The sequence below is a fragment of the Lacerta agilis genome, chromosome Z (genome assembly GCF_009819535.1).
Source record: "Lacerta agilis isolate rLacAgi1 chromosome Z, rLacAgi1.pri, whole genome shotgun sequence".
NCBI lineage: Eukaryota > Metazoa > Chordata > Lepidosauria > Squamata > Lacertidae > Lacerta > Lacerta agilis.
In genome coordinates this window covers 11,121,881-11,144,578 of record NC_046331.1, presented here as the reverse complement: position 1 = coordinate 11,144,578, position 22,698 = coordinate 11,121,881, and the positions used below count along the sequence as shown (strand labels likewise).

General features: G+C 42.9%; 1 protein-coding gene across 5 annotated transcripts in view; it reads left to right on the top strand.

Annotated features, from left to right (window-relative positions):
- SCAI (suppressor of cancer cell invasion) overlaps nucleotides 1-20,162 on the top strand; it is an 80,743-nt gene extending 60,581 nt beyond the window's left edge. For 4 of the 5 annotated variants that reach the window (XM_033137353.1, XM_033137354.1, XM_033137352.1 and 1 more), the window contains 9 exons: nucleotides 976-1,077; nucleotides 1,280-1,381; nucleotides 4,196-4,274; nucleotides 8,258-8,357; nucleotides 8,938-9,019; nucleotides 12,214-12,286; nucleotides 17,587-17,760; nucleotides 18,018-18,118; nucleotides 18,793-20,162. In XM_033137353.1, the coding sequence (XP_032993244.1) occupies nucleotides 976-1,077; nucleotides 1,280-1,381; nucleotides 4,196-4,274; nucleotides 8,258-8,357; nucleotides 8,938-9,019; nucleotides 12,214-12,286; nucleotides 17,587-17,760; nucleotides 18,018-18,118; nucleotides 18,793-18,942 (963 nt within the window). In that variant the 3' untranslated portion in view covers nucleotides 18,943-20,162. Of the gene's footprint in view, nucleotides 1-975; nucleotides 1,078-1,279; nucleotides 1,382-4,195; nucleotides 4,275-8,257; nucleotides 8,358-8,937; nucleotides 9,020-12,213; nucleotides 12,287-15,456; nucleotides 15,634-17,586; nucleotides 17,761-18,017; nucleotides 18,119-18,792 lie in introns of those variants that run through there. The other variant, XR_004425808.1, reaches the window with a different exon arrangement.
- Nucleotides 20,163-22,698: the final 2,536 nt, after the last annotated feature.

Genomic DNA, 22,698 nt, shown 5'->3' with positions numbered 1-22,698 from the left:
CCCAGAGGTAAGGGTTGTAGTCCAATGACATCCAGAGGGCACCATGTTGGTTGCCCCTTTACTATATATAGCATAAAGTATCTATGGTTCCTCCAAAGAATTCTGGGAATAGAGGTTTAATGAGGATGCTATGAAGTATACTGAAGATCCCTAACACAGAGACACACACACACCTGTAATTTTTAGCATTATCTGTGAAGAGAGAGTGATTAATTAGCTGGTAATGATATAGGCCCCCAACGGTAATTTTAAACATAATTTTGAAAAGGGCTCTGGGCTTCCTCCTGCATTGCCTTTATGTCTGTGTTCTGCCAGTATTCTAGACTTTTTAGAGGGTGAATGTTTTGCTTCTTTATATGGCTTTATGATTTGACTTTTAAATATATTCTGGCACTATTTTTAGTATTTTGCACTGCATTGTGCTTCTATTGTAATAATTGTAAATCGGTATGCAAGGTTTCGTTTTTGTTTTTAAAAAAGCTGATACAGACACACACTTACTTGGTAGCTCAAAAGACTTTCATTTCCAGCACTAATTGATGGAATTACACATAATTTGAGCTTTCAACAAGGACTAGAAGTTCCAGACCTTTATATATATATGATTTGACATTTCTTGATTACATATACAGTACAGCAGAGCCATCATTTTCAAGGCAACCATTGGCACAAGCCTGACCCATCTGGAACTATACCTGACAGTCAAATAATGCTTAATATTCTTTCTTTATGTGAGGACACATTTTATTCTTACTCCCCACCCCCGCCCCAATGACCTGGACCTCATTACTTTAAAAACCTGCATGTAACTGTACTTATTCTATGTGCCTATTTTATGGTTTGGCTATTTATGTTCTAATTTCCATCTGTTATATAATTATTATTGCCTATTTATATACAAAAAAAAAAAATTACCCACCAGAAATGGCTTTCATTATCCTAAAAACCTTTAATTTACAACTGTGTCTCTGGCAGGTGAAGTTCAGCGAGCTGACAATCGACATGTTCCGGATGCTGCAAGCTCTGGAGAGGGAACCTATGAACTTGGCATCACAAATGAGCAAGCCAGGGCTGCAGGCAAGTCCCCTCGTCTTTCAGCCCTGCACTCACCAGGCGAGGCAGTGGAAATTTATTTTAACTTTGGTTTGAGATCAGTTGGAATTCCATGTTGGGCTAATTGTATAGATCTGAGGGGCAGCTGTGCTGAGAGGAACAATCCATAACCTCCTTTCTTTTAATGGCATGTGCTACTTGTTTCTTTCTTTCTTTTTTTATACAGGAGACAACTGAAAAGCCAGCAAGAAGGGAAAACCCTCACAAGTACTTGCTGTACAAGCCAACCTTCAGCCAGCTGTACACCTTCTTGGCTGCGTCGTTTAAGGTTTGTGCCAAAGGAGGAGGTGCCTCTTTCTGGTGACAGAATATCCCAAATAGTGAAGGCTCATCCAGTAGGCTAAATGAGGCACTGCCCCACCAACCTCAGTCTGCCATGAGTCAGCCGCCACCTTCCTGCCTTCTTACTTGCAACCACTCCGGGTGGGGTGGGGGGGCTGCCTGTCAGCTCCTTCATTAGTCTCAGTGTAGTGCCTTGTATAACTCAGCAGGGATGAGAATGGGAGCAAAACTAGAATTAGGAGGTTCTACATATTGTTGGCTCTGGCACTATCTACTGTTGGCCTCCATGCCTTCCGCCCCACCAGCCACTACTGCTCCTAAAATACCATTTTGCTGAGTCAAAATGCAAGTGAACAGGTGTGTCTCCTGAAAACAGAAGGTGTTTATGGAGCGCAATTGAAATGAATAATGACAAATTAAAAAAATACCATCATTGCTATGAATTGAATTTTATTCATCTATTTAAACTGTTTTATACACCTTTCCTTTGGAGAGCTCAAGGCAGCAAGCAACAGCAATTTAGTTTTCAAATTACCCTGCAGTGAATGCTTAAAGCAGCAGTGGAAGACAATTGAATACAGCAGCAATAAAAAATTATTCACAAAACCAAAGACAGTTTCAAATGGGGGGGGGGCACAACCACCACCACCATTAGATAAGGGAGCAGTTTCCAGACCAAATATATTTCTAAAGAGAGATATTTTTTTATACCAGCCTATTGAAGGCTACTGCAAGAGGAGATGAGGCAGGTTTCCCTCAGATTTTGTACAGTTGGACACAAATTTAGAATTAGGAAGAGATGGGTGGGTTGAAAGAAGGATTGTTGTTCTTGGTTTGTATACAGCCATCCTGACTTGAACAGGTTGTTGTAATAATTTTAAAAAGACTTGTCAAACCTATTTGAACAGAAGCAACAGCAAGACAAAAGAGGTTTCTTTGTGCATTGTCTCGAGGTTGGCAAATATTTTTTAAATAAAAAAGTTGAAAGTGGCATAAGAGTGAGATGCGTCACTTCCATGTTGCTCTGCCCCCTCCCAAGCATTCATTCATTCATTCAGCACTATATGCCGCTTGGTTGTAACGAAACCTCTGTTTACAGGAACCATTAAAAAGATCAATAGGAAACCTAACTGTTTTGTGTTGATCATTTTAATGGAAAAACATCAAGACTTGCTGTCCCTGGGGTTTGCCAACACAACTCCAGAGCCCCTCCTGGACAGCATGGATGGGGTGCTGCTGTGCAACGGGGTGGACAATAGACCACAGCATCCCCTGTCTGTCTCTCTGGCCCAGCACCAGGTGCAGATCTCCTAAGCTCATTCCAAGATCAATAGGTTTTCTGGTAAAGGAAATAGTATTGTTACAGACAATAGCAACACCTCCCATTTGTCCTCTTCTGCCCAAGTCTAGCCTAGCGCTGTACCAAGTACACAGATGGACACGGCTGAGTTAGGTCTGGCCCAGCCAACTCACTCACCCAAGTCTTGGTAATGCGTACCACATCTGCCCTTTTATCCACCACCAGTTTGTGGGTGAGCATGGTCTTATTGTGGACTGACCTGGCATTCAATAACAGCACCATTGAAGAAGAAGAAGAAGAGTTTGGATTTGATATCCCGCTTTTCACTACCCGAAGGAGTCTCAAAGCGGCTAACATTCTCCTTTCCCTTCCTCCCCCCCAACAAACACTCTGTGAGGTGAGTGGGGCTGAGAGACTTCAAAGAAGTGTGACTAGCCCAAGGTCACCCAGCAGCTGCATGTGGAGGAGTGGAGACACGAACCCGGTTCCCCAGATTACGCTTCTGCCGCTCTTAACCACTACACCAAACTGGACCAGAGGGCTAAGAAGTAAGCTACCAGCAATTTCCAGATGAGTGAAACGGGGGACAAGAGCCTTTGCCCCAGTTGTGTGGAAACAGGAGAGGAGTCTCAATGGAGCTAGCAGTGAGAAGGACACTAGAACTCACAGATATCCAATGAAGCTGAATGTTGAAAGATTCAGGACAAATAAAAGGAAGTGTTTCTACACCATGTAGTTAAACTATGGAACTCACTCCTGCAGGAGGCAACAAAGGCCACCAACTTGGATGGCTTTGAAAGAGTATTACAGAAGTTCATGGAGGATAAGACCATTTATGTCTACTAGCCACGAAGGCTATGCTGTTTCTCGATGGTCAGAGGCAGTAAATGCTTCTGAATAAAAAGGTAAAGGACCTCTGGACAGTTAAGTCCAGTCAAAGGTGACTATGGGGTTGTAGTGCTCATCTCGCTTTCAGGCCGAGGGAGCCGGGGTTTGTCCACAGACAGCTCTCCAGGTCATGTGGCCACCATGACTAAACTGCTTCTGGCGCAATGGAACACCGTGATGGAAACCAGAGTGCATGGAAACGCCGTTTATCTTCCCGTTGCATCAGTGCCTATTTATCTACTCACACTGGTGTGCTTTCGAACTGCTAGGTTGGCAGGAGCTGGGACAGAGCAATGGGAGCTCACCCTGTCGCGGGGATTCGAACTGCCAACTTTCTGATCAACAACCTTCTGAATACCAGTTGCTGGAAGCCACATGAGGGGCAAGTGCTTCTAGCAGTGCTCTTATTATCTTATTCCTTCAATCCAGTGCAAGTCCTACTGCTACATTTACTTTTAAAAACATTTTTAATATTAATATTGGGTTATCCTTGATACAGACAGCTTAAAATAAATGATATGCATCTGTATTGTGCATTAATAAACAAATGCCTACCTCCCTCTCTCCAATTTTCCCTCACCAACTCCCCCCCTTCTCCTATCAAACTTCCAGGAGCTGCCTGCAAATAGTGTCCTGCTCATCTACCTGTCAGCCACTGGCGTGTTTCCTTCAGGTCGTTCGGATAGTGAAGGTACAAATAAAGGAATGCTCCCTGTCATGAGCAGGGCCTGAATTCTCTTTATGATCCACAATCTGATGGGGGAAGCCTCCAAATGCTTTTTCTCTTGGAGAATAAGCTGTGGACTGGCATTGCCTTTGCTGAGTATGGCTACCCAACAGGAAGTGGCATTTGGATTTTCTTCTCATGTCTACCTTTGTGGCACACCTTAAGTTTTCAGGTGTTGGAAATGTTAGCACCCGGTTCAGGTGCTTTACTGGGCTGGAAGATCTTCTTTGTGTGGTGAAGAAGTGGGGTGTACGAACTCCTATGCCATGCATACTGCGTAATGCCCAGCAGATGTGTATCCCATATGTCTCCATTAGTTTCTCTCTCACCTTTTTCTCCAAGTAGCTCAAGGTGGTTTATACGGTTCTCCCTCTCATCATTTTATCCTCACAACAACCCTGTGAGGTAGGTTAAGCTTAGAGGCAGCGACTGGCCCAAGTTCACCCAAGAAGCTTCATGGCCAAGTGGGGATTTGAGCCCTGGCCTCCCAGATCCTAGTCTGACAAACACTCTAGCCATTACACCAGACTGGTTCTCCTTTCATGCTCCAGGGAGAAAAGAGTGGACAACAATACTTTTTTTCAGCCTGAGGGCCACATTCCCTTCTTTGAAGGCTTTGAGGGGCCACATGCCACTGGTGGGTGGAACAATGATTGTGAATATTTACCTTTGTGCAGTAGGCTAGTTTCTATGCACTAACAATACACACAAACACCCAGCGTCTATCCATGCAAACAAGAGACATTATCAGAGTTTAAGGACACATTCCAGCCAGCCAAAACCATTCACAGTGTGAAGTAGAGCCAGTGAGGGTTATGGCCTGGAGAGAGGGAGAAAGTTTTAAGGGCCAGATAAAGAGCCCTGGATGGTTTCATTTGGCCCCCGGGCCTGAAATTCCCCACCTCTGGTGTCCAACCTGGTCTTAAAGTGTTACGAGGCTCCATAAGGAGCACATCACAGTACTGGGGAGTGGTGTGTGCCTGATCTTCACTACACGAAGATGATAACCAGCCTTGTAAGTGTTTGGTAAATGGTGCCTCCTGAATGCTTCTGGGGCTCATTGTCCCTTTTATTTAAAAAACAAAACAAAGCAGTATGAACACAAAGCCATGTTGATAGTATTCAAGTGCAGCCACAGGATGACTGCTGGGGGAGGGGTATGCCTGCTGTAGAGATGGTGGATATTTCCTCACAATTCAAGCCCTTGTCATGACTTTGGTAATTTCCCTCCACCCAACCTCCACCTCCACCCCACCTATCAGACCTGGAAGAACATTGGGATGCAGCTGCCATCTGTGCTTTGTTTGTTGTTTTGTTTTTTAAGACAACTCCCCACCCCCCTCAAAAAATACAATCATGAAGATGATCCATTCCCAAAATTGGCTGAAGCTGAATGAATGGATCATACAAAGTGAAAGAATTTGGTTCTCATGGTACCATGTTTGCATTCAACAATAACAAAAATTCCTCCTAGTAGATGTCGTATTATATCTGCTCCATTCACTTAAAAGACTTGCATTCCTTTATAAAATGCATGCTTGTTTCATCTTTCCTTGCATGATTCATAAACCTTTCCAGATACTTATATTTAAAAAACCCACAAAAACACCTGTAACAAAAAGTTTACAGGTTTTTTTTGCTGTGTACTTTGGTGCCAAATCTTTGTCCTCTCGCTTGACTGGTTTTTGTGGGTGGGTGGGTCTTGTGCCTGCTGCATGAGCTTTGGTTGTTCCCAACACACACTAGGACAAACGTCCATCTCCACCCTTTGTAGAGCTTTCTAGATTTTCTGTTAACGCTTCTGGCTCAAAGTGGGAGGTGAGCCTTGGGGACCATCTGTGCAAAATGTCAACCTCCTCCATTCAGCTCCAGAGATTACATTAATGCAGCTGGGACCTCTAGGAGGGAAAGAGAGCTGGACTGACTAAGTCATTGACATGGGGAGAAAGCAGAAGGGGTAAAAATTAATTAGGGGTAATTTGAGGAAGGGGTAAATTGATAGCTGGTAAGAGTGGGTTTGTCTTCTGTAATTGAACAGAGTTTGAGGAATGGGCCCTGCCTCTTGACGCACAACAAGGCAGATAATCTTAGAGCGCTTGAACCATGGAAGGATGGAGTATCGGACAAAGAGAAAGGGAGGAAAGGTCTAAGAAAAAGAGAAGGAGGATAGGCTCTGCCTCTCCCATGAAACTGCCCTGTAATCTTCTGAGCTCAGTAAGGCAAAGTTGCAATGGCAACATTCCTGATATTTGCTTTTGCACAACAAAAAATTATTATTATTTAATCAATGTTTCCTTTTGTTAGCTGCTTTGGTCTTTCCTTGGGAAGGTAAACTGGTTATTAATCAGCAAGTGAAATTTGGGAAGTAAATGAAGAACCAGGATTGTTGTCTCAGCCCTTCCAATTGTACCCATGTACAAAAGTCAGCTGAAGATGATCCTTGTCAATCCATGTGGCCAGGACAGACCATTGTGGCATTGCTGAATTCAGCCTTGTAATGACAATTTAAAAAATATTGGACTTGCACATAGCTACCTGCAGTCCACATGATTGGCTTTCTGAGCTGAACGTACTGGGAAGGGCAAACAGTATCTCTTGTTCCCTAGAATGTTACAGCTTCAGGAGCATGGAAAGCAGCATTCGAGGGAGGCGCCATCTTCATTGCATGTTTAAAGCAGTACCATACCACTTTAAACACCCATGGCTTCCCCCCAAGCATCTTGGGAGCTGCAATTTATTAAAGGTTGTGAGACTTGTTAGGAGACCCCCCTATTCTTCACACAGAGCTGCCATTCCCAGAGTACCCCAGGTAGAGGGAACTGTTAAACCACTCTGGGAATGGTAGCTTTGTGAGGGGAATAGGGGATCTCCTAACAAGTTTCACCACCTTAACAAGCGGCAGTTCCCAGAATCCTTTGGGGGAGCCCTGTGTGTTTAAAGTAGTTTGATGCTGCTTTAAATGTATAGTGCAGATGTGATTCTAAAGACCACATTTGACACCTGTCAACTTTGCAATGTGAAATGAGTAACTGGGTCTCCAGGAGATGGAGTAAACTCTTAGGGCCAAACTAGACAAATTATACTGTCTCCATTGGGAAGAGATGGTTAAGGGCAAAGACAATTTGGAAAATCCCATTGTCTTGTTGTGGAAAATGCTTGAATTCCCACTAGGCAGTTGTGAAGCTGGTAGTGAAGTGTGTTGTGTAAGTGGCTGTTGCCCAGAGTTGGGTCAAAAAACCAGCTTTCCCTTTTTAAAGCTTCCCACGGCATCCTCCCATCAGCATTCTCTCTCTCTCTCTCTCTCTCTCTCTCTCTCTCTCTCTCTCTCTCTCTCTCTCACTATGCTGGTGGCTGGTATCCACAGCAAATCTGGAAAGGTTCTTCCTGACCTGCTAACGTGGAAGGATGGATTTCTAGTTCTTGGTTGTATTGATTTTGATTGTGGTGTGTGGGTTTAAACATGGCGTATATTGATCCTTTCTGTATATACCTGTATGTGAAATAAACACGGTTTTAGTTACAGAGGTCTCTAATGATATGGGTACAATCCTTTTGGCCCTACACAATCTAAAACAGGGATAGTCAGCTGGCAGCCCTCAATTCCAGCTCTTGGAGGATTTTTTTTTATTCCACCTATGGCAGCTGTACCAAATTCTAATCAAGGTCATAGTAAGTTATATTGGGACGAAGTGAATCTGTGTTGTGTTTTGAATTCATAGGCTAAAATGAATCAAAAGCTAAAGGACATCTTGTATTGTCAAGAGGGGGGGCAGACATTGGTCAAGTGAACTTCCAAACCCATAATCCATTAGTAATCTGCAAGCTCTCCCAGATTCTCCTTTTTCTCCCAAGTGGGGGCTGCTGTCCATATCCCGTGTTTGTTTCATTGCTAACACCTAGCTGTGTAGCTGCTGTTCATTCTGGCCTCCTGTTTGCATTTTCTGCAGGTCCCTATGATTTTGGGGGTGTCCTGACAAACAGCAACCGGGACATCATAAATGGGGATGGCATCCACAAGCGGAACCAGTCGTACAAAGAGATGCACTGGTGAGTACCATGTACCTGGAAGAGCAGGTGGCAGGAGCACTCAGCGCTTGGAATTCAGTTACGGGACTTTTGCTGCCCCATGGTTTCAGCATTTGTACTGGCTTCTTCCAACTGGGATTTTGAGGCTGACAACTCATACACATTTCCTATAAATCCCTAACCTCAAGGGCAGTGTTGGGTATTTTTCAACCTGCATGCCACATTCCTTCAATAGCAACATTTTTGGGTGGCTGCATGCCAGTGGTGAGTGGGCCCAAAGGCAGTAGGGGGAGCAGTGGAGGTGACACCTTCATGCTGTAGACACACACCTACATCTCTCCATCCAGGCAAGCAAGCATTATCCAGCAGGCTCTTCTTAGGTTCTTGTGACCATGACCTCAGGCCTCTCTGTTTAAACTGGTGGGTGGAGGGTCCTGTTTAGGTTTGCTTAGTTTCCTTTAAGTGCTTTTATAAATAAGTAAATGGACAGTTGTGATGGGGGGTGGGGAGACCCCTGGAATGATGTTATGTTACTAAGGAAGCAACCATCTCTTCCCAGCTTCCAAGCATACTTTTGAACCGTTTCTGTTCTCTCTTTCAGTCTACACCCTGGTGATCTCTATCCTTTCACGAGGAAGCCTCTGTTTATCATAGTGGACTCCTCTAACAGCGTTGCCTACAAGGTAACACCTTTTCTCCATCATTATCACCATCATTATTTATTTATATGCCTCCTTTCTGTAGTTAAGGTGTGCTCTAGATGGCATACAACCCCAGAAAATCAACATAATTTGCTCTAGTAGATACAAAAATGCAACCAAATTCAAAATCTTAAGTGATAAAAAATGAAAACCTCTCAGTAAGTATACAGCAAAATTTAACAATTGTTACGTAGATCATAAGATCTGAGAATAAAAACTAAGCAACGTAATCCCAATAACAGCTAAAATAATGTATGTCAGAATAAAATCTTGACTCCAGCAATAACTCCTAAGCAACACCCCCCCCATGCCAATAGTTTCTAGACATACTGGACAGCAGGACTTACTGGCCTCACAGGTCAGATAGTCTCTGGCCTCTCCAGCACCAGCTGCTTTTGCCCCCCACAGCCCAGCAAAGCAGGGAGGAGGGTCTTGCAGGACTCACAGATAAGATGGTTTTTAAGGTGTCTGTGTTTTGAGTGCTTCTAAAGTCAGCCCCCTCCCTACACCAAAATAATATTATTATTATTTTTAAAAAATGCATTTTACGTGTGCCATTTGTTGTAAATAGAACATTCTTGTAATGTGTATACACAAAATTTATTCAAAGGAACAAAGCAAAAAACCAAACAAATTTTTTAAAAAACTTAACGCCTTAGTAGTAGTGAGTAACTGACTTTTATAAAACACTAAAATGTCCTTTATGAAACAGTGAAATACCCAACACATTTGGGATTTGGTACTGAGCTTCTGAGATTTAAAGTGCAATTGCAACTGTGCATGTTCCTGGCCTTTTTAGAGTTCTCTAAGGTGGTGTGATGTGTTAACCCATGGATAACTTTAGCCCCTTTGAAGAGACATAGCAATGTTAATGTGCCAGCAGCTGTGCTGTAACTTCCTTCCTTCCTTGTTTTGACTATTTCAGTTGTATTTTGCTGTTGCTAATTCTAGTTAGCTTATTGCACATAAGCTATATCACATGCCCTGGGTAGAGCAGCACAGAGCTCTGTGCTTAATCATCACTTTGACACTGGGAGGGAGAGAAGGGGGGTGACTATTACTCTGATTAGACCCAGCTGCTCTTTAATATGTTAACCAGCTTAGTAGGAATTAGCTTAATGAATTTTAGTGGAATTGACACATTTGGAAGAGCGCTTGCTGTCTTAACAGGTTGAGTCCTGGATAGAAACTGGAAGGATGCTTCCCTTCCTTTCCCCTGCCTAAATTTCCAACTTCCCCCAGCATCTCTTTTCCACCGCATGTTAGAAAACTCTCATTTGGCTGGAAAAACTGACCAGTCATCCGCCTCAAAAAAATTTTGCTTTGTCTCATTAGCTGTTGCATACAGAAAGTTAATTTTCACGTTGGGTTGTCCACATCACAACCCCTGGTGCACTGCATAGACTTCTGTTACTTATTTAGAACATTTATAGTCCATTCTTCTGCCAAAAAGGCTCCCACGGTGGCTTATCTACAAAAACATGACACACAAGAGCAAAGTGACAGGGAAGTAAAAGAGGTGGGTGGGGAATCAAACTCAGGCACCAATTCTTAATGTTGACATCCTTCTGTTTCCTGAGACAATGGAGCAGTTTGCCTTTGGGGTGAAGTCAAGCTGTTGGAAGGTTACAGTACCTGCTGTGGCTGTAGAGACTGAGATGGGAGAGACATGTTTTGTTGCATCTGGAGCAGATAAAAGCATCCAGTTGTGCTGCTGCAGATGTGCCATGGCTTTTTTAAAATCTCTGTGCTTCTCCCAGTGGTCATTCCTCCTCTGGTTACTGCTAGGGATGCACAACTTGACTTTCTGTAGGCACTGCAGTTGAAACAGATTCCCACTCCAAGGGGTTGATGTTGCGAGCCTTCATGTCTCATTTGCAGACATCTTTGAAATGCAGATTTGGTCTGCCAATAGGCCTAGTGCCTGAAACCGGGTCCCTATAGAGCACATTCTTGGGGATCCTGCCATCTTCCATTCTGTGGATATGGCCAAACCAGCATAGATGTCTGAGGCAGGAGTGTGAACATGCTGGGAATGTGGATTTGGGAGAGCATGTCTTTGTTTGAAACTCTGTCCTCCCATGTGATAACCAAAATCTTTCTGACACAGCACATGTGGAAGGCATTGAGGTGTCGCTCCTGGTGGATGTAAGTTGCCCATGTCTCAGAATAATGCAGCAATCCCTTCCACCCAATTCAGTTCTTGCCTTGTTATCTTTAGACTCAAGTTTAAACAATAACTTTAAATACAGAGACTTAGTATTTTTTATATTATCAGCAGCCCGATTAACAGTAGCTGGGAATAGTGGAAACCTATTGAAATCCCCATTGAAATCTCAGTAAATAAAATTTGGAATGTGGCTCTGTCGGGACACCTTACTTGTCATAGAAAGGTAATTAAAGGCATTTCAATGATAGACCCTTTTGGTGAGACTTGGCTTCCATTCTTTTCCTTTATAAATGAGACAGAATATACTTTTATTCCACACACAACACAATAATCTTTGTGGAGAGGATACTTGAATGGACAATGCATAAATAAACGTATTGCTCATGTACTGTGTACTGCATATGAAACTTAATAAGAAGGTACCACTGCACAAAGTTACTGTATTTATATGCTGTTCTTGTATTTACATGAAAACCAATAAAAATATTTGGATATTTTTTTAAAAAAAAAAGAGAGAAGTGTTCACAAAGTTCAGGTATGACTGTTCTGGTGGTGTTGATTCTGGGCCACACTTTCTGCTTTGTACTATGGGCCCTTTTTGACTAGAGATGGATCTTGCTTGCCACCAGTGAGTAATCCAGGTTGCAAGCAGCACTGTGGTAGTTCTGAGTGACACTAACACAATTTAGTGCTGATCGCCTGGTGACAGTCAATTCCCTCTGGTTCCAGTGGCCTGACCTTGGATGTCTCCAGAACACCTTGTGTTTAGCCTTGGCAGAGAAGTACATGTTTGTGATGCAGAAGCATAGACATATTGCTAGGGAATTTTATTTTTATACTGAACACTCCACTCTTTCTTTTGAAAGAAAGGGGTTTGTATGGGGCTCCCAGTTGCCCTCCTCTTCAAACAACTGTTCAGGTTTACCTTTCCCTTAGCTTCCTATTGTTGTATGTGTTCTCAAACCAAACTGCTGAGATCTCTCTCTTTCTCTCGCTCCTCTTCCAGAATTTCACAAACTTATTCGGACAACCACTGGTGTGCCTACTTTCACCAACAGCATATCCAAAAGCGTTGCAAGGTATGAAGGTGTTTTTCCTCTGTAACAGGAGTTGAGGTGTGGCATTGTGTTCCTGTATTTTACAACAACAACAAAAAGTCAGTGGAAAAGGGGGTATTAGCTCCCCAGCTTAAAAAGCTGCAATGACACCTCCCCATCTCCCGACCCCCATTTGATCCCCTGAACCACAGTGAGCAATTTTTTTGGCAAGAGCAGGGCATTTGTCGTCTGGAAGTTCGCAGTAAATATTTCACTGACATACTTGTTGAGCCTTGAAATTGGCTGCCTGTAAGCAAACATGTGTCCTGGATGCTTGGTGAAACTCTGGTGCTTAGTCCTGTTGTTGCTGTTGCATTGTTCATTCCACTGCTGGGCAAATGAAAAGCTGGCACCGAGGGATTGATAAGAATAGCACCAGGCATGAGTCTGGGGAGAGCATTCCGCAGGTGGTACTACTGAAAAGTGTTGCCAGCCTCCTCACTTCTCTCAGATGCTCAGGTGGGGCACATAGAAAAGGACCTCAAATGAAGACTGCAGGGACAGGGCTGGTTTGTATGAGAGGCAGTCCCTGAATTATTGTGCTTCTGAGCCTTGTAGGGCTTTAAAGGTCAAGGTGCAATCAGGCTCTTTCTTTTCTTGAGGGATAGGACCATAGGCCAGAGGGTTGAGCCCTTTCTTTGCATGCACAAAGTTCCAGATTCAATCCCTGGCATCTCTAGGTATGGCTGGGAGAGACTCCAGCCTGACACCCTAGAGAGCTGCTGTCAGTCGATGTCTACAGTACCAACCTAGATGGACCAGGGGTCTGTGTAAGGACCCTCTGCGCTATACATTTACAGCAGTAGTATACCACTTCAAACAATCAGTTTCCCCCAGAGAATCCTGGAAATTGTAGTTTGTTACGGGTGCTGACAGGAGATTCCTATTCACGTCACAAATCTACAATTCCTAGAGTTATTGTTGTTATTTATTATATTTATTAGTCCCTTTCTCAAAATAAATAAATAGAGTGAGTTCCCTGGGAAGAATAATTGATTGTTAAACCACACTGAGAATTGTATCTCTGTGAGGGGAATAAATCTTTTTTTTTTTATAAGAATTTATTGACATTTTTACTTATAACCACATACAACCTTAACCACACCTACATTTATACACATACTAAACAAATACAATTACACATCTAATACAAAAATTGCCATGATTTTCCTTCTTAATTAGACATCTCCAAAAAAAAAAAAAAAAATTCTTTTTCCAATCTTGACAGTTGACTTCCCCTGCCTTTTCACCTTCGAGTTTATATCCATAATCTACTTTTTAACCTCTTCATTTAAGAAATTAAACTTAATTATATATATAAAGAAAAACATTCATCTTAATCTTCATCTTAATCTTAATCGTCTTAATCTATAAACTTAAACCACTTAAATCGACTTTATTTATACTACATCCTCATAAATCCTCACAGATCATCCTCATCAAATCTATCTCTTCTGTCCTTTGAACTGCTGCTAATAACATAAAAGCTTAAAATATCTCTTTTCATGTTCAAACAGATAATAAAACAAACTATTGTTGACAGTGTTCACCCTCCAATTTCAAAGTACCATAACAGATTACTTTTAGATTTTGCTTAATACATCACCCCACACCCCCTCTGTCCATTCTTCTTCTCCTGATGGCATCAGCACTGAACTTCCATGCATCTTCCCTCTCCAAACGTCCACAGATCCAGGCATAGTCCAAAGCTCTCCTTGCCACGAGCTCCGAGGTGTCCAACTCTCCCTCTCTCAGCTTCTCCGGTTCTTTGTAGCATTCCTTTTCTTCTTGTAAATACCTTAATTCTCTGTCCCTGGCCCCCGAGCTCACACCTCGGGGACTGGATATAGCAAATCTTGACATCGCCTTGGGGCTGCCACCCCCAACAAGCGAATTTCTTCTCCGAAGTAGCTCACTCATTTCTTTCCATCTTTCCATCCATCCTCTCAGCTCTTTGACAAGATTTTCTTCCAAAGTGTCAAAAGTTTTGTTAGCCTCCTCTGTGGGCAGTTGGTTCCATTTCAGACCCCCACACAAGACTTTAACTTTTCTGTAAAGTAGTTCCACCTTCAAGGCAGTGAGCCTTTGTTCATCTGTTAGTCCAGAGTTCAATACCAGTTCAAGGACGAAACCCAGCATACTGGCAGAGGAGGAGGAAGTGGGTATCATATTTCTTCTCCTGTCTCTTTGTTCGTCGCCATTTTCCTAAGCTGGAGCGCAAACACCGCAACTTTAAATAGAGATATTTTCCGCTAGTTAGCTTCCCAAGAAAAAAGTTTGCCAGTCTCATGTATCGATTTTAAATACTTTATAACCAGTTCTGTGGCAGCAATCCCTCAAATTGGTTAATTTCTTAGGCTCGAAGGGAGGGAGGCAGGCTGCCTTTCTCCTTCCCCCCGGATCGTTCCAAAAACACGATTTCTGCCAAGATTATTTACTCACGACCACCGGGTTCCTTTAGCTCCATTCTTCACAGGTAGAACTTAGACGCTCACCGCGGGCTTTGCCGCCGCATTTGCATCCCGGTTGGGGCATATCCCCGTAAGCCCGGCTCCGTTGTCCCTTCACCCCCACTCCCCCTTTACAGGGGGGCAGGGGAAGGGTTCGGAGCCTCCGCGGGCGCAGCCGGGGAGCCCAGGGTGCGGGACGCTCTTCCCGCACCCCAACCGGAGCCGCGCGCTGCGGTAGCGCGGCTCCTAACCCCCGGGATGGACAAGGCGCTTCGGACCCGAAGCAGCCTTCGACCACCCGGCGATGGCGTCGCCGCCGGAAGTCGAGGGGAATAAATCTAACAACTTTCAACACCCTAAGAAACTCAGTTCCCAGGATGCTTTGGGGGGAAGCTGTGATTGTTTCTAGTGCTATGATACTGATTTAAATGTATAGTGCAGACAGAGCATACGACAGCTCCTTTTCTCCTTAATGTCCGCTGTCCTTTTGGTTTATACAGATAAAATGTGGGATGGGGGCGGCGGTATCATCTCCTCTTCCTTTGCAGCGGTAACTGTGGTGGGCACTCTCTCTTAGGGTTTCTTCCTTGCCTGGACTAACGTTAACGGAAGTCTTTTTGGAGTGCCTTGTAATCTAATTAGGGAGCGAAATATTTGATCGATTCGAAAGCTCTCTATTAACTTTCCAACCCATTTTTCCAGTCCCCATAACTGTAAGTGGTTCTCTGGTGTGTCGCTCTCTGAGAGAGCAGCCCCTTTACTGCTACTGGTTCCCAGCATGAAGTCCAGTCTGGTGACATAATTTGTGACACAGGAAGGTGGTGGTCAGCAGTGAATGCATGAAAGGAGCTGGAGACTTCACCCTTTGGCCTTATTGAGGTAAGTTCTATTATGTGCCAAGAGGTTTTGAGTAAAAATAAATAAATATTGTTCCTGTGAAAATAACACTAAATGAGGCTGAGTACACATCATACATTTTAAAAAAATAAATAAATCTCCCCCCCCCCCCCAAGAAACCCAGGAACTGTAGTTTGTTGTGGGTGCTTTGAAATTGTAGCTCCTGGATTCTTTTTCTTTTTTTGTCCCAGAGAAGGGTGTGCTTTAAATGTATAATATGTACATAGCCTCAGTCAAAGGAATGATGAAAATAATAGAACTTACCCTTTTTAAAGCAGAAAACACCTACCAACTGGTGAATGTCTCCAGCGGGAGAGGGGAGGAAGATCGTATCTTGTTTAGTGTAATGTTCCTGCTGATCAAAACCTTAAATCTCTCCTTTTTCTCATTTTACTTAGTTGTACAAATTTGAAACAGAACTAAGAGCTAGTCAAGTTTGAAGGATCAGCTTTCATTCTGGTGAATAATTGGGATGGTGATTGCTGGCAAATAATAATTCATATACATGTCCTGGGGATTGGGTTGGGGATAGTTTTTTTCAAGGTATTGTGCTTCCTCTCCCCATTGGGGTAATAGTGCTTCTTTGTATTGGATGATGCTTTGGAGAAACGTTTTGCATTGGGTAACCAGATAATCAAATAATATAGCTATCAGTGGGTACATCATAATTAGGAAACACTCCTTGATTGCCACAACCAGGGTGTCTGCAGTGCTCAGTAGGATAGAATAGAAATGGGGAACCTTTTTGCAGACCAAGGGCCACATTCCCTTCTAAGAAATCTTCTAGGGGCCATATGCCAGTGGTGGGCAGGGCAACAAATGTAAACTTTACCTTTGTACAGCAGAACAGTTTCCTCACATGCTCACACATGCTCCTTCTTTTTCCTCCATCCATACAAGCAAAAGGTGGTCTCAGAAATGAAGGGCATATTCCAGCAAGGCATGTTGAGGTGTGAAGCAGGGTCACTGAGGGGTGTGACCTAGGGAGATTTCCCTAAGCCAGATATATTTGGCTCCTGGGCCTAAGGTTCCACATCTTTGGGATAGACAGATTTCTGCTGGTACCTTACAGAATGATAGTTCACAACATAGAATGGCTTTTGGTTTCCCCCCTCCATTTGTCAACAGTTGAAGCCTGAACACCTTTCCAGGGCCGTCTTAACCATTGAGCCTACTGGTGCAAGGCGCCAGGGCACAATGGCTTGGATGGCACCTCCGCCCTCCAGCCCCACTGGCAGTGCCCTCCGGCTGCCCGGCGGAGTGCGAGCTGCCCGGCCACGCTGCACCCTCCAGTTGCCCGGCGGAGCGCAGGAGCACGAGTTCGCTGGCCATGCCAGGGCGCCTGATATGCTTAAGACGGCCCTGCACCTTTCAGCAGTGTAAAATCTACCTTGTTTGGACCGGTCTTTTGGAGCTTAAGGTTAGATCATGAACATGTGGAGATTTCAGTCAAGTGAGCAATTGTTCTGTTGGTGCTTAAAAGAACAAACAGAAAAACCCCACCTTTAGTTCCTAATGCCATCCGTAAGGATGAAGCAGACTGTATGTCTAAAAAATAATAAAAGGAAAATGTGAGCTTGTATGCAAAATGAAATAAATCTGAGGGTTGTAGCCAATCCTACTCAGATTAGGTAAATTGAAATTTATGAGCATCGTTAATTTAGGCATGTTCCTTTCAGTGGGTCTGCTCTGAGTACAACTTCTTTTGATACAACCTTGGGTTTATAGGGAACCTGTTAGACCCTTGACATAAATTTGCTGCTGCTCAGTGCTAAGCAAAGTTTATGAGACTTGGATAGGAGGGCACCTTTGGTGCATTTATAATAGTGCCTCCCTATTTATGTGTCATGGTAGAGGGTTGTATGGCTGTTAACAGTGGGCAACCACCTCTCCTGTTTCGTATGCTAAGTGCATTTTGTGTTCATTTCCTTCCAGATCAGTCTCAGCGAGGCAGCCTCTTCACCTTCTTCCTGAACAATCCTTTAATGGCATTCCTATTTGTCTCTGGATTATCAAGCATGCGCAAAGGATTGTGGGACAAGTGTCATGATTACCTTCGCAAAATCAACCGGGATATTGCACAATTGCTGACTCATTCCCGTTCCATAGGTATGTACTGTAGGTATGCTTAGGCCAAGGGGACCATGCAGCTGAAAATGAACAAAGATGATGAGTTTGTTATTTTTATAAAGGGCCACATCTGAGGTTGTATCACATCTTAGTCCTATTCAGAGTAGACAGATTGATGTTAATGAGCCTGACTAGCATTAGATGCAACTCAGAATCTCCTTTCCAACTCCAGAAATTAAAAAAATAACTTTCTGGATTCAGCTTTTCTTTAAGAGCTGCCTTCTTACTTTCTGCAGATCAGGCCTTTCTCCAGTTTTTTGGAGATGAATTCCTTCGCTTACTTCTAACAAGATTCATCTTTTGCTCAGCTACCATGAGGATGCACAAAATCTTTCGGGTATTTATCTATTATTTATTTTATTTAAAAAAAATACTGCTTGAAAATCTCAAAGCGGCAATGAATTCTTCCCTTCTTGTTGTCGAAACAGCTCTTTGATAGATGCTGACTGTGGATTGTATCCAACCAAGCTCTACTTGGAGTAGACCCAGTGAAATCAAAGCAGCCGTCAAGTTTTTAGCAACATTAGGCCCAGTCCTGTAGGAATGCTCTCCCTAAGGAGACTCAGCAGGCACCTTCTATTTTAACCTTTCAAAATTTGCCATAAACCTTTCTGTGCCACGAAGCATAGACAATTAAGAAAACATCTATGATAGGTATGCTGATTATTATATTAAAATTTTACACAGTTTTTTTCACGTGTGTGTGTTAAAAATATAAGGTAAAATTTAAAATCACAGATCATCAGCATAAATATATCTTGTTTGTCCCTCTGTTCCTCCCAAAGGAGCTCAGGGGTAGCAAACAAACAATAAAACAATAAAAACACCTTTAAAACAATTCCAGATATAAACTGGAAAAGAATCTCTACTTAAAAGGCTTCTTGGAAGACGAAGGTCTTCCGTAGAAGCTGAAAAGAGGACCACTTAGATATTTTTCATGAAATTGCAATGATTACTTTACTGGAAAATTGAAATTTTATTTTTTTCTCTCCTCTTCCCCCCTTCCTATAGCAGGAAACTAGAAATTATCCAGAATCCTACCCCCAGTTGCCAAGGGATGAAACTGTGGAGAATCCACACCTCCAAAAGCATATTTTGGAGTTGGCTTCAATGCTGGATGTTCGAAATGTGTTCCTGGAAACCACGCTTGATGATTATTAAAATGGAAATACACATTCTGGCTTTCTTACTGCAATGGGGTGTTTCCCAGCCACAGATTTTTGAAATGGTGCAGTTTTCTAATGTGAAGATCCACAAAAGGAATTTACTTGATTTTTATTTTTAAACTTAATGATTATTTTTTTAAACAAATGGAATGGCTGTGGGCATGGCTGTTCCATTCTGTATGGGGTCAATTTTATAAACTAATCCCTCCTGCATCTTTTTAAAAAAATTAAAGACTTAAATGAATCCCTTGGGTTTAAAATTTTGGTTTTTGGTGGTTGAAAACCAGCGACACATCATAAATGAGCCTAAGTATTTAGGGAAAAAATGCTATTGGTCACTTTTTGCCCTTGTATGTGGAAATTCTTTATTTTTGTACGATTTTTAAAAATTTGGAAGCAAAAACAAAACACAAACAAACCAAGAAGAAGACCTCTTCTGTCCCCAAAGATTCTGGATTTGAAATGTGAAACGTGGGATCACTCATTGCAAAGCAGCAATAGCAATAATAAAAAGTCTTTCAAAACAAGATATGTATGGCCAACTCAAGAAGGAGCATCACTTTCGAAGGGATCGCAGAAAATGTAGTGTTCCCTACTCCCATAAATCCCCTTATCCAGATGTTAAAGCTATGTTGCATGTTGATTAAGAATGCAGGACTTTTATCCCATCTCAGCCTGTGAAGGAATCGTCTCCTGACATATGAATCGCATCAAGAGACTGGCCCCATCTCTTTATTGGACCACCCTCCGTGCCTCTTGCAGAGCCATGACGATCCTCCTGCCCTGGAAGGAAGGTCAGAACCAGTCAGTTTTTGGGTTCTGAAACCTCAGAAGGAGACAATCTGCCTTCCTCCGCCACACAATGAAGTATCATTCCTCAGCTTCTGCCCAGAGAGTTGTATCTAGGGATGGAAAATGCCAGCCTCTCTCTGCACATGAACACATGGCAAGGAACTGCTTCAAACTACCACTGCCACACTTGAACTGTGAATAAACCCTTAAGCTGTTTGTGGTGTTCCCCAGATCCAAGAGAGCCACTTTTCTTACCCCCCCACATCCTACCCAGTCTTTTGTGATTTGACAACACACATTGATGCTGTGTAGTGGGGAAAAGATCACTGCCTTGCCTCTGTGGCTGACCTGCTCAAAATAAAACCTTGTTTATAGTTGTGGGAAAGGCATGTCCCTCCCCTCACTGCCTGTGTAAAACATGAATCTTCCCTGCCAGAGCTGTGTTTAGATGAGAAGGTGTGGGGCAACATACTGACTTTTCATTTGAGCCCTTAAGTATTCTGTCTACACAGCAGGTGCAGGGGACCTTTAGCCCACCAGGTGTTGCTGGATACAATTCCCATCAGCCTTGGCAAGCATATGGCCTGTGGCCAAGGATGATGGGAGTTGTAGTCCAGCAGCAATCTAGAGGGGCAATCTACAGGAATCTGAAGGCTGTTGCCGGAGGGTTTTTGCTGGGGTGTCAAGGGTGGGGGGAGCAATGCAAGGGAAGCTAAACTGCCTGAAGGCAGCATGTCTGTTTTCAGCATATGTTAGGAAGATATTAGCATATAATTATGATGGAACAGGAATGCTGCAGCAGAAGGAAAGGGTTGCTGGGGAAGGGTGCTGCTCTCAAATTGTCCTCAGCACCCAGCTTTTTAAGGACTTAGAATGTAAAGAACACATTCTGTTTCATTTGAAAATGGATGGGAAGTCCTGGCAAAATTACACAGCATAGGTTTGTGTGTTAAGTGTCTTCCAGATAGTCCTGGAAGGGCTGCTGATAAAGACTCCTTTGGTGGTCATCTTGCAAATGGGGGAGTGTTGTGGGGAGCTGTTGGCCAGTACATTCAGGATTAACCCACCAAACACAGTGAGCACACATTTCAAGCTCTATTTTTTTAAGCTTATTGAGTGTTTGCTGTAATTCTGCAGTTGTGGGGTATCTTTGAGGTGTCAGATAGGAAAAACAAGAGTTTTGTTGTTGCAGCTTGGGTTTCGTGGAGGCCAAGGAGAGAACAATGGAGTAAGTGTTTCTTTTTCTTCCTGAATCTGTTTTGTCCACATAAAATATTGCTGCCATGTACGCCGCTGCCCAAAGTACGATGCCATAGCCAACAAGCTGGGCACAGCAGCAGAACTGAGATGCATTCCAGACTCTGAGAAGGCAGTGCTTGGGAGGTGTAGCGAGAGGTGCCTTAGGTCGGGCAAAAAAGTGCAATGGGGCATAGGCAAGTAGATACAGAGTTTTTGCAGAGATGTTATTCTCTTCCCTGCTCCTCAGTGAGCTTGCTTCCAAAATGCCTTCACTTTTGACAGGCAATTGGAAAGTACAGTTTAATTGCCAAGTTGTTTCCATCAAGTTAGGTTTGGTAACTGGCACTACTGCATTTTTTTTTCTGGGGTGCTCCCATTTTCCTGATTTTTAAAAAAGTAAAATAACAACAATGTAGGTAAAAGGTGTTTGTTATATGTATTATATGCACAGTCTGCTGACTTGTGGAGGGGTGCTTCTTGTAAATTGTGTGTGTGTGTGTGTGATAGCTTGAGAACCATGTGAATACAGAATTTTTTTTTTAAAAAAAATTAAGCATAGGTGCTGAGCAGAATTCATTCTATTGTGAGAGCATAATTAAGAGTGCCGTTGCTCAAGACGGTGGTTTCATGGGTCCATAATTCAGAAGCGTAGTTTCAGCAATGTAAATTTCTTATTGGAGGACTTCACTGTCCAAAAACAGATTAGGGACTTGTGTAGGCCTTAAACTCGGGACAAGTATTTCATCTAATTCTTACTGAACTGTGACCTTGTAATGTTTGCAAACCAAATTCTAGATTTGTGACGATGGACACACACTGACGTCCCTGAAACATTCTGGTGCCAGTACATCTCCCTATACCGCCGATGTACCTCTGAGTAGGCTTTAAATGGCAAATGGTTCTTAGGGGAAATTTACCAAGAATATGGAACACTTGTGTTCATTTTGGAAACCAAGGTTTCCATCAAGTAGATTCTTCCTTTTCAAGGTCCAAAGGTTTCTCTGGTCACCTGTGGTGATCATACGTCAGTTTCCACAGTTGGCTCTGACTTACCTTACTCCATGTTGTCCCATTTTAGCTGAAATAGCTTGTGTCCACAAGCTTGGAAATGAGATTTCTGTTTTAGAGTTTGCATTTTGTATTCTGTTCCAGTTTTGCTTTAACTATAGATCTAGGTTAAAACTGGATCCCAGCCATACATAGTCCAGCATAACAGATATGCAAAGTTCAAATAATTAAAGGACTATATTTTTAAAAGCAAATAAGGACAGATATTTCAATTTTGTTTTAAGAATATCCAATCTACCACATTGATGTAATCTTGTTATTTTCTGCTGCAGCTTCTTTTCTGTAACAAGCCTGATGGTTTGCCTGCAAAGATCTGCAGGCTTGATATAGAATTACGTGTAGGACAATCAAATGAATAGTGAGGGACACTCTTCACTGTACCAACTACACAAATACAGGATATTCCTATCATTATGGCCACAAGGATATGGCAGGGAATGTTTGCTGAAATTGAAGACAGGCAACCATTCTCCTTTTCCATACCACATACTGCTCAAGGAAATGCTCAAGTGATCATGTGGTACTATTTGGGCTGATCTCCACATCAAGCAAAGGGAACAATTCTGCTGGATGAAGACATCCATTTAAAAAAAAAATGCTACTAGCTTTAAATTTAGAAAAATATGATGGAGAGATACTGAAAGACCTTACC